This window comes from Alligator mississippiensis, chromosome 1 (genome assembly GCF_030867095.1).
Source record: "Alligator mississippiensis isolate rAllMis1 chromosome 1, rAllMis1, whole genome shotgun sequence".
Classification (NCBI taxonomy): domain Eukaryota; kingdom Metazoa; phylum Chordata; order Crocodylia; family Alligatoridae; genus Alligator; species Alligator mississippiensis.
This window is the reverse complement of record NC_081824.1, coordinates 339,055,114-339,067,949: the sequence shown is the minus strand read 5'-3', so window position 1 is coordinate 339,067,949 and position 12,836 is coordinate 339,055,114. Positions and strand designations below refer to the sequence as shown.

At 40.6% G+C, this 12,836-nt stretch overlaps 1 protein-coding gene across 4 annotated transcripts in view; it reads right to left on the bottom strand.

Annotated features, from left to right (window-relative positions):
- HERC2 (HECT and RLD domain containing E3 ubiquitin protein ligase 2) overlaps nt 1-12,836 on the bottom strand; it is a 194,051-nt gene that overhangs the window by 167,997 nt on the left and 13,218 nt on the right. For all 4 annotated transcript variants that reach the window (XM_059720957.1, XM_059720960.1, XM_059720959.1 and 1 more), the window contains exon 3: nt 5,928-6,042. In XM_059720957.1, the coding sequence (XP_059576940.1) occupies nt 5,928-6,042 (115 nt within the window). The remainder of the gene's footprint in view (nt 1-5,927; nt 6,043-12,836) is intronic.

Below are 12,836 nucleotides of genomic sequence, written 5' to 3'. Positions count from 1 at the left end.
GGGAAAAAAATGCTTAGTTAATTTTTTTTTTCCACATAACTAATTCCCACAGGGATAGGGATTGGAAATGGACTGTAGTTCAAGAGAGATGGTTCCACCAGATCATCCCTCTATGACAATGTGGTTCACAGTAACACAAGTTTTCCTAATTTGGAAAACATAAGGTTAATCATGGATAGTTCTATGAAGGAATACCCTGCTAAATTTCTGCTGCAAGCAACTGAAACCTTCGCAATTATACGAAGCTATTTCCCGTTATCTATGACCTTTACTATATGAGTCTCTGCCACTATAACTATGTCACCATAATAGCCCCCTTAGTGAAGACAGTCTTCACTACAGCTATGCTACAGCTACAAGCTACAGATCCCCAAGACAGACAAGCTAAGCTGACACCCTCCTGTTTGCTACCACACCTTCATCCACACCAAAGGGTTCTGACAAAACAGTTTATCAGCTAAGAGTTGTGATCTTTTTATATCTTCTGCTGATATAACACTGCCAGCAAAACTCTGTAGTACAGACAAAACCTGTGTGTGGAGCTAAAGAAACCTCTGATCCCAGCTGCCTGCACCCTAAAGCAGTACTTATATGAAATACTCTCAAGTTCCTTATGTAATAGCTAAACCATGAAAGTTTAACTGTTTGCTAAATCTGTGGACACTTTGCTTAAAATACTCCTTTTGCCTTCAAATGAATGAATGAATGAATGAATGAATGAATGGATACATACCTACAAAGGGAGCATCATGCTACATCTATGCCTCAGACGTAAGTAAATTCACACACTGTCAAAAACGTTTAGAATTCTAAAGAGTCAAGAGCAAGGATACAGTCCTATAATACACATATGAACTATACCACTTTCATACATATCCAGTGATACAGTTAAGTTTCTTGCTTATTTCTTCAGGTCCTGGCCTATTACGTAATGTTGGAAAGGCTATTCCAATTATGTGCTCAAATGATGCTAATGTAGCTGGACAAGAACATAACCTTAAGTGCAAAATTTAGTATTCTGGAAAAAACACCTTATCTTCACTTATTTTAGTGTCACAGTTTTCACTATTTCAACATAATGAACTGTGAGTGAAACAATTCTGAATAAAAATCTGGATGCTAAATACTCAGAGCAACTTGACACCAGCTATTAAGCCTGGCTACTGTAATATAATTATTTTTTTGTCCTGGACTCAATTTATGACCTTTGTACTAGGATTAGCCATGCCAATTAGGTAACCAAAGTGTCCCTTACCTTCTTTAAATCACTTCCCTGACTCTTTCTGTGGCTCTGGTTTGTTCCTTAGATTATGCCACAAACTGCAACAAAAAAAACTGTCAGCGGATCTCTAAAGATTTTGGGCAGGAGTGTCAAAAGATACTGCCTGCAGAACCTCATCCTCTGGATCCTGCTGGTGCCCCTGGGTCTCAGAGTTGATTGGTATGCTGCACATGGTGCCTACACCAGCTAGTCAACATAAAGCAGCCAACTCAGTTCAGTACATTTGAATAATATTTAAAGGAATAAAACAGGTTACTGCTCATTAGATGCTCTCATTAATATTGTAGCTAACAAACACAACAGATCCATATATTCCTAGATGGAAAAAGGAGGACTACCAAGAGCAAAAGTCCTCCCAAACCTATGGTCTCTACACATCTCTTTTATGAGTCATAGGCCTTGCATCATGGTCCACACAACCACCAAAAATAGAAGTAAAAGTTATTGGGTCATGATAAAGCACAGATCGAAACATTTTATAAACAGCAAGCATAACAAAATAAAATTATTCCTCTAATTGTTCTTTTGGCTATCCCTTCAATTAAATTACTGGGGCAAACTTCATACATCTAGTTAAGAAAAATCAGTGTTGCTCTGTAGAGACAATATATTCAGATAACTACTTATGAATGTGTATTTTTCTCTTTTTCCTCACAAATTACCTTTACACATCTGTAGAAAAGTAAACCAGTGTTAACTAAAGAGAGACTGAAGCACTCCCAAGGTTTAAGACTTTATCAATCTATTTAAAAAGCTGGAAGTTCCACTGCAGAAAAGTAAGTAGCAATGCTATTCTGTGAACAGACAAGTTCTACCTTCAAAACCTCAGGCAAAATGCAGGGCAGAGCGTGCTGCTGGAAGCATGAGGGCTGCAAGAGTTGGGGAGCAGGTCACAGGCACCACTTACCTGCAGGACACTGGGGCACCTGGAAGAAGGAAGAACAATCACATACCCCTTGGTACAGGGGCTGAATGCCACAGCACCCTTGGAAAGAACTTGTAACACAAGGGTGATGCAGAACCCCAGTTGAAAATCACTGGTCTAAAGTAATTACTGACAGGACTGCAAAAATCAGAATGGCATGAAACTGGAATTTCTCACAAAATCTTGCTTTTGCTACTTAGGTCTGAACCTATCGACTAAAGCAGACAAAAAAGCAAGAAATAACACTTCTTCAATGAGGGCTATTTCAGCTTTACATCTGTTTTTTTTTCCCTTTGGTTTTTTGAAACAGAGACGTCTTGAAAAGTTGTGAGAATTAAAGTTCATTTTTGGTTTTGCCCGTCTATAAAAAAAATCCCCTTCCTTCTTCAGTATTTAAAAAAAAGTTATCACACTGCTCCGTCTGGCCGCCTGCTGGGGATGCAGGCTCAAGCTGCCTCAATGCGGGTCCCAGAGCCTAAGCCCCACGTGCCAATCTGCGCACTGCCAGGGCAAAGAAGGGATCCTGGTGAAGGCCTCTTCAGGCTCGTCCCTCTCCAACGTCCCCCGCCACATCCCCCCTATGCGGCTCATGTCACTCCTTTTATACCCTCAGGGGGCTCAACTCCCTGAAATCCAGCAGACCTGCAGTTTGCAGGTCCAAACTCAGTCCAGGGGCTTCGTACCCCCTCCCTTCAGGAAAGGGGTGGCACCGGCTCCTCCCCACTCTTCCGATTGGTGGATGGGCTCCACCAATCAGAATCGAGAATTCTCAAGCCCAGGACACACTGGGGCTTAAGCAGGTAAGTCCACCACAAATTGAATAGCCTTGAATAACCCACCCCACACACACACACACTTTTTCCCCATGGTACAAGCTAGTTACATGCATCAGTGTCTGTGACATTTCAACATGAACCTGCTTAAACCATACACAGTGCAATAAAACAAGTCACAAATACCTTCAGATATTTAAGACTTATCATAACTCCCTTTAATCTTCTATTTGCCAGACTAAATAACTCTAATTCTTTCTGCCTTTCCACCTAAGTAAAGTTTCCCAAGCCTCTCATCAATTTTGTCACTCTGCTGGATTCGTTAATCTGTCCACGTTTCTTAAAGTGCAGGGCCCAAAACAGGATGTTCCACATAAACCCTCACCAGGGCTAAACACAGAAGGGAAATCATTTCCCTTGATTCTATGATGTAATGACTGGCTCTGCAGATGCAAGGAGGATACCTTGGACATTAGTAAGGCTTTTGATAAGGTCTCCCACAACATTCTTGCAATCAAGCTAAGGAAGTATGGGCTGGATGAATGGACTGTAAGGTGAACAGAAAACTGGCTGGATTGTTGGGCTCAAAGGATACTAATCAGTGGCTTGATATCTAGTTGACAGATGGTATCAAGTGAAGTGCCCCAGAGGTCAGTGTTGTGGTCAGTTTTGTTTAATATCTTCATTAACAAGCTAAAAGATAGGATGGACCACATACTCAGCAAGTTTGCAGATATCAACCTAGAGAGAGTAGTGGATATGCTGGAGGGTAGTGACAGGATTTAGAGAGACCTAGACAAATTGGAGGTTTGGACCAAAAGAAAAATCATGAGGTTAAATAAGGACAAGTACAAAGGTCCTGCACTTAGGACAGAACAATCCCAGGCAACAGTACAGGCTGGGGACTGAATAAGCAGCAGCTCTGCAGAAAAGGACCTGGGGGTTACAGTGGACAATAAGCTGAGTATGAGCCAACAATGTGCCCTTGTTGCCAAAAAGGCTAACAGCATACTGGGCTGCATTGGTAGGAGAGTTGCCAGCAGATCAAGGGAAGCGATTATTCTCCTCTATTGGGCACTAATGAAGTGACATCTGAAATACTGTGTCCAGTTTTGGGTCCCCCACTACAGAAAGTACATGGAGAAATTGGGAAGTCCAGGAAAGGACCAAGAAAGAGGTTAGGGGGCTGGGGCACGTGATTTGTGAGAAAAGGCTGAGAGAAGTAGGCTTGTTTAGTCTAGAAAAGAGAAAAGACTGAGTGGTTATTTAATAGCAGCCTTCAAGACCCTGAAGGGAGGTTCCAAAGAAGATGAAGCTAGACTGTTCTCAGTGGTGGCAGAGAACAGAACAAGGAGCAATGGTCTCAAGTTGCAACTAGGAGAGTTTAGGTTAGATATTAGGAAAAGCTCTCTCAAGAGGAAGGGGGAAAAAAACCCCATGAACAGGCTACCCAGATTGCAATCCTTAGAGGTTTTTAAGGCCAGATAGACAAAGCCTTGACTGGGACCCTATAGGTGGGCATGGTCCTGCTTTGAGCTGGGGGTTGGACTAGATAACTTTCCGAGTCCCTTCAAATGCCTAATTTTCCACGATTTTATGATTTACAAATGAGGCTCCTATTACTCAGTACAGCCTAGTATGCTCTTGGTCTTTTTTGAACTAGCAAATAAATTAAGAATCTTAGAGATCCTAACTCCAAAAATAAATTTTAAACCCTCCAAACGGTGCTATGACCACTGTAAGGTTATTTTCCAGGGTCACTGTCTGGCACTGCAGCACTGGAACCAAACTTTCTCTGTACTTGTTTGGCCATTAAAGTACTTTCGCTTCAAGTACAGCACAATTACAAACTTGCATCGCAGGAAGAGGACAACAGCAGCACTGAAAGACAGTACCTTTGCTGTTTTTGGTCTACTGGACTTGAGGGTTTTTTTGACCTTTTGGACAAATCATTATGTTCTCCAGCAAAGAACAAAGCTGACTGAACTTTTGCCCAATACACTCTAGTTCTATTACTCTAGTGGAACAAGCACACAAAAAGTACCAATACTAGGAGGAAAGAGTGATGAAGCTGAGATAATATAAAATGTCCTATTAAAAAAAAAAAAAAAAAAAAGAGGGAGAGGAGAGGATCATGAAAGCATTGCTAGTTTGGGACAATATTTTTACTTGCAGTCCAACTGATGATTACCACACTTTCAGCTACTAAACTGAAAGTGAAAATGAAGACAGAATAGAAGTCTTCCTCTATCATGACTAGCTATCACTTATTTCAAGAAGGGTCTTATCTTCATTGCCCAGCATTCTGCATTTTACATGAACATATGGAACAAGATGCATCCTATTTCAGCAGAAGCCAGGCACCCACACAAATAGTAAGTGTATTTGGTAAAATGCCATCACCTTAGAGTTAGGTTTATTATGCATTTTTCATTATCCCTCCCCTTCTTCCAGTTTCCCCTCACCACCCCACTGCAACTTAGGTTGCTATCCTACCTTCTCCCTTCTAAGATGAAATACTTCTCCCCCTCTCCAAGATGCAGTTGGATAGGAAAGCAAAACTACACAAAAATATTTAACACGATGAGCCAGATCCTATTCCACTTATTAGATTCTCAAGTGCTATCAATTCCACATTGCGAGTCCCTAAAGAAGTGTCAGTACAAAAGAGAGCATGGGCTTCTATCTCCTCACTGAATTTTTCCTACTTAGTTTTAAGGACAAGATGACAGTGTTACAAAATGAATTACTTATTTTTCAGGGACTCAAGCAAGGTAGAACAGGATCCTATTTTGGCATTGCATATACAGAATAAGAGCCAGCCCAATGCTTCTATATTCATATTGTCAAGACTGTCCTGGATCTGAAAACTAACGAGATAATGTGAAGTATTGAGTAGAGCTAACATGGATACCAGAAGCAAATGCCATATGAAAACAAACCGTACCTTTTCTTGGAGGTAGCTCACCATTCTGTGCTAATTCTGTTCCAGGGTATACAATTTCTCCATCCTTCACCATTTCATTCCATAAGCCACAGAGTCCATCTCGTGTGAAAGCAAGCTATTAAGATAAATTAAAAAAGAGAAATGTATAGCATTATGTTTTTTCCTACAAGATTTCAGGCCAAGTTTTCAAAAATCGTATGCCTCACATCCAAGATACTACCAAAGCAATAGTTGTTTAGTTGACCTAAGGGTATGTTCTTTGAAACTGGCGTGCAAACAAAAAATTCACACTCCATATCTTAACAGCTCTCTCAGGTGACTTTATATAATCATCAATATTTTGATTTTTTTTGGTAAACAATACTGTAAACAATATTACCTCTGTTCCAAAATTATTCACAAATTCAGGAAAATGCCCAATAATCTGCCTTAAAAAAAAAAAAAACAACAAATACCCAAGGTAAATTCACAAGACCAGTGAGGCGGTGATAGTTGCAGTTATGCTCAGGCACCCTCTTTGATCCAACAGAGCAGTGGCTAGAGCACTCAGCTGGAATGCGAAACCCACTTTTACCTCTGTCCTCTGATGGGATTTGGACCATGTTACCACATCCCTCTAGAGCATTCTCAGCATGAAAGGTATTTTGGAGATCTCCCTCAGTGTGACTCTTCTGTTGATGCTGTTCTATCATGTGTATAATATTTAAATCTGCACCGAAAGAAGAACCAGAACTAAGAACACTTATCTGAGTGCAAACACCTCACAGCAGAACTCCGAGCAAAAAAGTCTCTAGAGCCTGGTTGCTAGAGCATTCACTTGGGAATTAGGACCTTAATCTAGTGCTTTTTAAGTTTTTTCATGGGACGTAACTTGTTTTCACACAAAATGAAACAGCATTAACAAAAGGTATAAGGAGTCCCACCCCAGAATACTCTAGAGCTTGGTGTTTAAGAAATTCTTCAGGGACCAAATCGAACCTAAAGGAAGAATTTCAGTCTGTTGTTTTGGCAGCTGAGCCAAAACATTATTCCCAAAGCTCTAATTATAACCCTGACTTCAAATAATTGTGTCATTATGCTTTTAACAAAGCCAAAGTATGAAACAAATCCCCAAGAAAACAAACAAAAGAAGACATACTGGTAAATAACATCTTTATCACAAGGAGGATTGTAGCACTTGTAAATACCACCTAGTATAACTCTGAAAATGGTATTATCACACACACCTCTCATCACAAGTGGGATACAGCAAGAAATATCAGGGGAATTGTGTTCAACTCAGTCTCCAGAACTCCACTGCCTTCTGCCAGGTATCCACAATGCAATGCATTAAAAAAAAAAAAAAATGTGATTGTACCATTATGGTAGGAATCCCTGCTCAAAACCCATCTGCTAACTAGATGTTTTGGGTGGACAGTGTCCCTCTGCTGTCTACATTGGATAGATGGGGAAAGTCTGGTGTTCATTCATTCATTCTTATACACAATCTGACACCAGGTCCAAAACAACACTCAGCCCTGTCCCTGGACATCCCATCATTGACCTCAAAGTAGCTCTTCTAGACAACAAAACTTTAAAAACAAACTTGAACTGGAAACTGTGGAATAAAAAGTAATCTACAGACTGGATTGTGTTAATGATGTTGTGCAAACAGGGACTAAAGTTTCTTATCCCATTACCTGGATTAGCTTGTGTAGCCCTCTTGTCCCTGTAGGTTTACTGTTTGTGGCTCTCAGCATTGCCTCCCCTTCCCACACTCTCCTTCTTTCATATTTAAATCACTATTTGATGCACAGCTCTGGGCATGTCCTTTCACAACATCTGATGAAGTCAGCTCACGCTTAAGAAAACTCATGCTATATACATCTCTGATTTAGCCTCTAAGGTGCAGTTCTGCCCTCCTTTATCTATTTAACAGCATCAGCTTGCCATTCAACCACAGTCATGAGATCAACGTACCTCAAACATGCCATAAAGTGGCATACACAGATTGCCTGCATAACAGTTGCTGCAGAACACTTACTGTAGTGGCAGAAAGCCCAACGCAGCCATACTCCATTTCCACAAGAGCCAACTGGGCTGAAATGCATTTCCAGAAACTCTATTCTTTTAAAAAATGGTCTTTCAATAAAAAAAAGTCATATTTTAGAAGCAAATCTATTTAGATTTCATATCAGAGACATCTAAACAAAGCTCACCAACAAGCTTATTTAGATGTTACAACTTGTCAGTATGTACTACTACAGTACAAGCTGGATACTTCATAGGGTTATCTTCATTATCCCTTGGAAAAACAAGAGTTAGTAAAGTGACTGGAGGTATGCAAAGCCCCAGCAAGCAGCTTCACAGGGCCACTATGTACTCCCATCAGCCACTGGTGAGATACTACTTCATGGGGAAGCAGCATCCTTTGAAGTAAAAGCAGAAAACAGCTGAGCAGCTTTTCCTAAATTCAGCAACCCTCTGCTAATTAAGAAGGCAGCAAACTACCCAGATATGGATGATCCCATATTCTGCTGCATTCAACTTTACTAAAAATTTACTAAATGATGTTCAGTATCAGCATTAAATTTTGAATATACAAAAAACTAGAACTCTTGGTTTCAAAATGATACCTTTTATTAGACCAACTGGAAAATGGAAAGAAAATTGTCCTTTTCTGCAAGCTTTCAGGGTCAAAATCCCTTCATCAGGCTCTGGGAAAAGTGAAGATGGTACAAGATGGTAAAAACTCCCCATAGGTAGGAAATAAACTTCATTTTTGCACAGAGGGAGCTGAAGATGGAAGGCTGTCCCTCTGGGTCCATGAGAGTTTTGAATGTCACTTTAAGAGTTACTATTTCAGGACTAGATAGAACACAATGAAACAGGATTGGAGAGCTGTTATAACCATGATGGTCCAGGAAACATACAAAAAAGCAAAGGCTTTTCATGATATATTTTGTTAGGCCAAACATATAGTTGGGAGAAGTATTAGACAACCTTTCCAGCATAAATTGCCCTTCTTCCTAAGAAAGCAGCAAGCAGGCTAAGCCAAATCAGAGAAAAAAAATTATTTGTGTTCAAATAAAATCAAGTCACTTAAGGGAAGGAAGAATGGTACTGAAGTGGGAGCAAGAGATGACTGGAAATAGTTTCAAAACAGAGAAATACAATTATTAGGTTAACCACATCTCTTTCAATTATACAGCTGGTCCAATAAAATATACCACAGAAAAACCCTTGCCTCAAGATAGAGCATAGGTATTTACAGGAAGCTGCCCTCTACTAAGTTTTCTATTCAATGTGACTTTTGAAAACTGAGACTTGTCTCAAATTGCACAACTCTACCTTCCCTAATAAGGGAGAACATTTTGACCATCCAACTATGAACTGAATGATAGCTATGAATGTTTAACAGTGAAAAAAATCCTACGAAATTGAAGGGTTATGTGTACCTTTCCAGTATGATAAAAGCTACCATATCCCTCACTGAGGCAGCCAAGGAATTTATTTTCCTTCTCTCTGGATTTTCTTAAAGCACTTAACACACTATGTACTTCTGCCTGGTGATTTTTTTGACATTGTGATAAAAAATAAAAAGTGTGGTTATTTTAAAAGGGGACAACTTTTGAAAGCTACTTTGGATTACAAAGGAAATTATTTTAGGTTATTTATTTAGCTCAACACTTTCTCATGGTGTATATTTAACAAACCAAAACGTTATATTATGTCATTTACACTTTTTTTAGTTCCCCACACTTAAACTTATGTACTTTGCTTAATACTCCAGGTGAGACAATGGGCTTGTAGCCTGCAGGGTTCCCCTGGCTCTTTGTATATGCACATGAACTGTTCAGCCCCTTCAATGCACTGCAAAGCTTGATTCATCTTCCAGTACTTTTTTTTCCTAGCATGATTTTTCTCTCCCAGATTGACTTATATCAAAGTCAGTACTACATGAATTACCACATGAATTAGAAAGACAGACTGCATTTTAGTGGAATTTTACTTGCCATCTTCCTTCACTAGCTGAAAAAAACATGTCAGGTTTGTTTTTAGCATAATGTATATATGATATTTGTGTGGCAATAAGAAAAGCAGCTGACTAAAAGGCTGACAGGGCCTTCAAACCAAGGTTAAAATGTTTACAAGCAATTCTAATAACAGCCAGCTCCCTCATTTGGAAAACTAAATGAGGGCAATTGAACTTTAGCTGTAACAAAATAGATTTCTCATCCATTCCATGAGCAGTAAGCACCATTAGAAATATTTTGCTACTTAGATAATGAAAACCAAAATGGGTTAGGCAGAGCTACTTAAAAAGCAGCAAATAATAAATGAGTATCCTTTATGCTTTGCCCATCACAGAATATCAAAGCATTTATACACATTAATAAACCAAACTTCACAACAGCTGTGTGAGAAATATTGGCCCTGATAACCAACAATTAACTAACATGGGGCAAGGTAACAGCAATATGTGAGCAACAGACAAACTGGGACTGACAATGGCTTATGTACTTAAGTGAATTGGGCATTTGTCTACTATGTAAATAAGCAAAAAACACTGTATTAACAAAAGTTCTTCTTGGGTCACTATGGTTTGCATAACTGATATGGGAAATCTCAGGTCATGTCTCCTGTGCTCTGAAGCCTGTGACAAAGGGGTTGGTCCACCATTTACTCCTTGCTGATTGAGTAATTTCAAGGAAAATGAATGTCATAAAATTGATCCATGTTAAGGTCTCATGAGTAGCTTCTGGATCAGAATGGTAGATCACATCTCCACTTGTGGGGAACACCTGCCATGAGTCTTTCCTGCTCACATGAAAAAGTAATAGTAACTGGCACTGAAGCAAGACTGATGCATCCTGACTGGCCAGAACCTAGAAGGCCTTGTCAAAGGTGTTAAGCTGCCACTGCTGCCTCTTGAGTGTTTGTTGCAGATAATTGCAAAATAAACATAAAAGATTTACACAACATTTTAATTGGGTTTGGCCTCATGAAGCAGTTCTGAAACAGGATCTTTCTTGCACTTCCTTCTAGAAGTTAGAGGGGCAAAACTCCACCTCCCCCCCAAAAAGAGTTCCCTTCTCTTCACAATTAAGAACATTATGCACTATCCACCCCTTTGCACAGTGCAGAAGAGCAGCTCCATCTTTCAGGAATAATGCAAATGCAATTAGCTTCTCGTTCTACTTTGGATAAACATCTAATTCTTCTGCCTCAACAGCTGGAGATCCTGGTAGTAGGCATTTTAGAAATATTTAGAGAAAATCTTTGGGAGAGAAAGGAAGAAGAATGAATGTCTTTAGTTACCCTGTTTTCTAATCAGATCTACAAGAGAGGATGGTATTATGGGAAATACATAGAGCTGTTCTGATACAGACTCTGTAACTGACTAGAGAAAAAATTAGGATCCCCCTCCTGCCATTTAAATGATTTTCTTAAGCCTAAGAACTTGAATTTAGAAATATACTACATCATAGTTTCATAGTTGGTAGGGTCGGAAGGGACCTAAGCAGATCATCTAGTCAGACCCCCTGCCATGGGCAGGAAAGGATGCTGGGGTCAAATGACCCCAGCTAGGTGGCTGTCTAGCCTCCTTTTGAAGACCCCCAGGGTAGGGGCAAGCACCACTTCCCTTGGAAGTTGGTTCCAGATCCTAGCTGCCCTGACAGTGAAATAGTGCCTCCTGATATCTAGCCTGAATCTACTCTCAGTCAACTTATGGCCAACAGTTCTTTGCTACCCCCAGTAGTACTTGGGGGAACAGGGACTCTCCCACTGCCTGCTGGTCCCCCTTGGTAAGCTTGTAGGTGGCCACCAGATTCCCTCTCAGCCTTCTTTTGTGGAGGCTGAACAGGTTTAGGTCCCGTAGCCTCTCCTCGTAAGGCCTGCCCTGCTGCCCCCAATCATGAGTGGCCCTCCTCTAGACTCTCTCGATGCTGTCCACATCCCTTCTGAAGCGCGGCACCCAGAACTGGACGCAGTACTCCAACTGCGGCCTGGCCAATGTTGCACAGAGGAGGAGGATTACCTCCTTGGACCTGCTCATGATGCATCAATGGATGTATGACAAAGTGCAGTTAGCCTTCCTGACCGCATCCCCACATTGGCAGCCCATATTCATCTTGGAATCAACAGCAATTCCAAGATCCTTCTCTGCCTCTGTGCTGATGAGAAGGGAGTTACCTTCAAACTCCTTTGTTCACTCCTTTGCCATTTCTCTCAAAGGTTGAAGGAATTCCCAAATCTCCCTCCTGGCAAAAATTCTCTAGCACAGGGGTGTCAAACTGACCAGGGGCCCCAGGCCAGACCTAGACCACAGAAAGCAGCCATTGTGATGCCAGCAACAGTGGGTCCAGAGGCAGTGAAGGAACCAGGGATGACTGCAGTGGTTAGCCAAACTCGTCAGCAACAGCAACAGTCATCAGGACCAAAAAGCCTGGGCAAGCCATGTCTTACAACTTCTGGCAGCTGGGCAGGCCAGATAGAGAGTCTCTGGAGGATTTATGCATGACCCCTGCTCTAATCAGGAAGGCAACAGAGGATGGGGGAAAGGAAATTTATGAACTCAGGTTGTTAATGCCAGTTACTTTGCTCCCTTCTAATGCAAACACATGAAATGCTGTAGTGGAATTCCTAAGACCTGAATATTTTTTTAAACTACACACTGAAGTTTTACTTCAGAACTATTGGATTATTTTAAGAACAAATAGGAGTTGGGTAAATTTTTTTGGAATCAACTGTTTAAAGGCTTGACAAAAGTTAATTGAACGTGGTCCAGCAGATTAACAACCCATGCCAGAAGGTCAAATCACTATGCAGGAAAAGCAGGGGATCTTGAGCTAATTTGTATAAAAAAATAAAAATAAATAAAGTCATCTGAAGCAGGGAATGAAATACAAAAAGCAATCCCCAGCA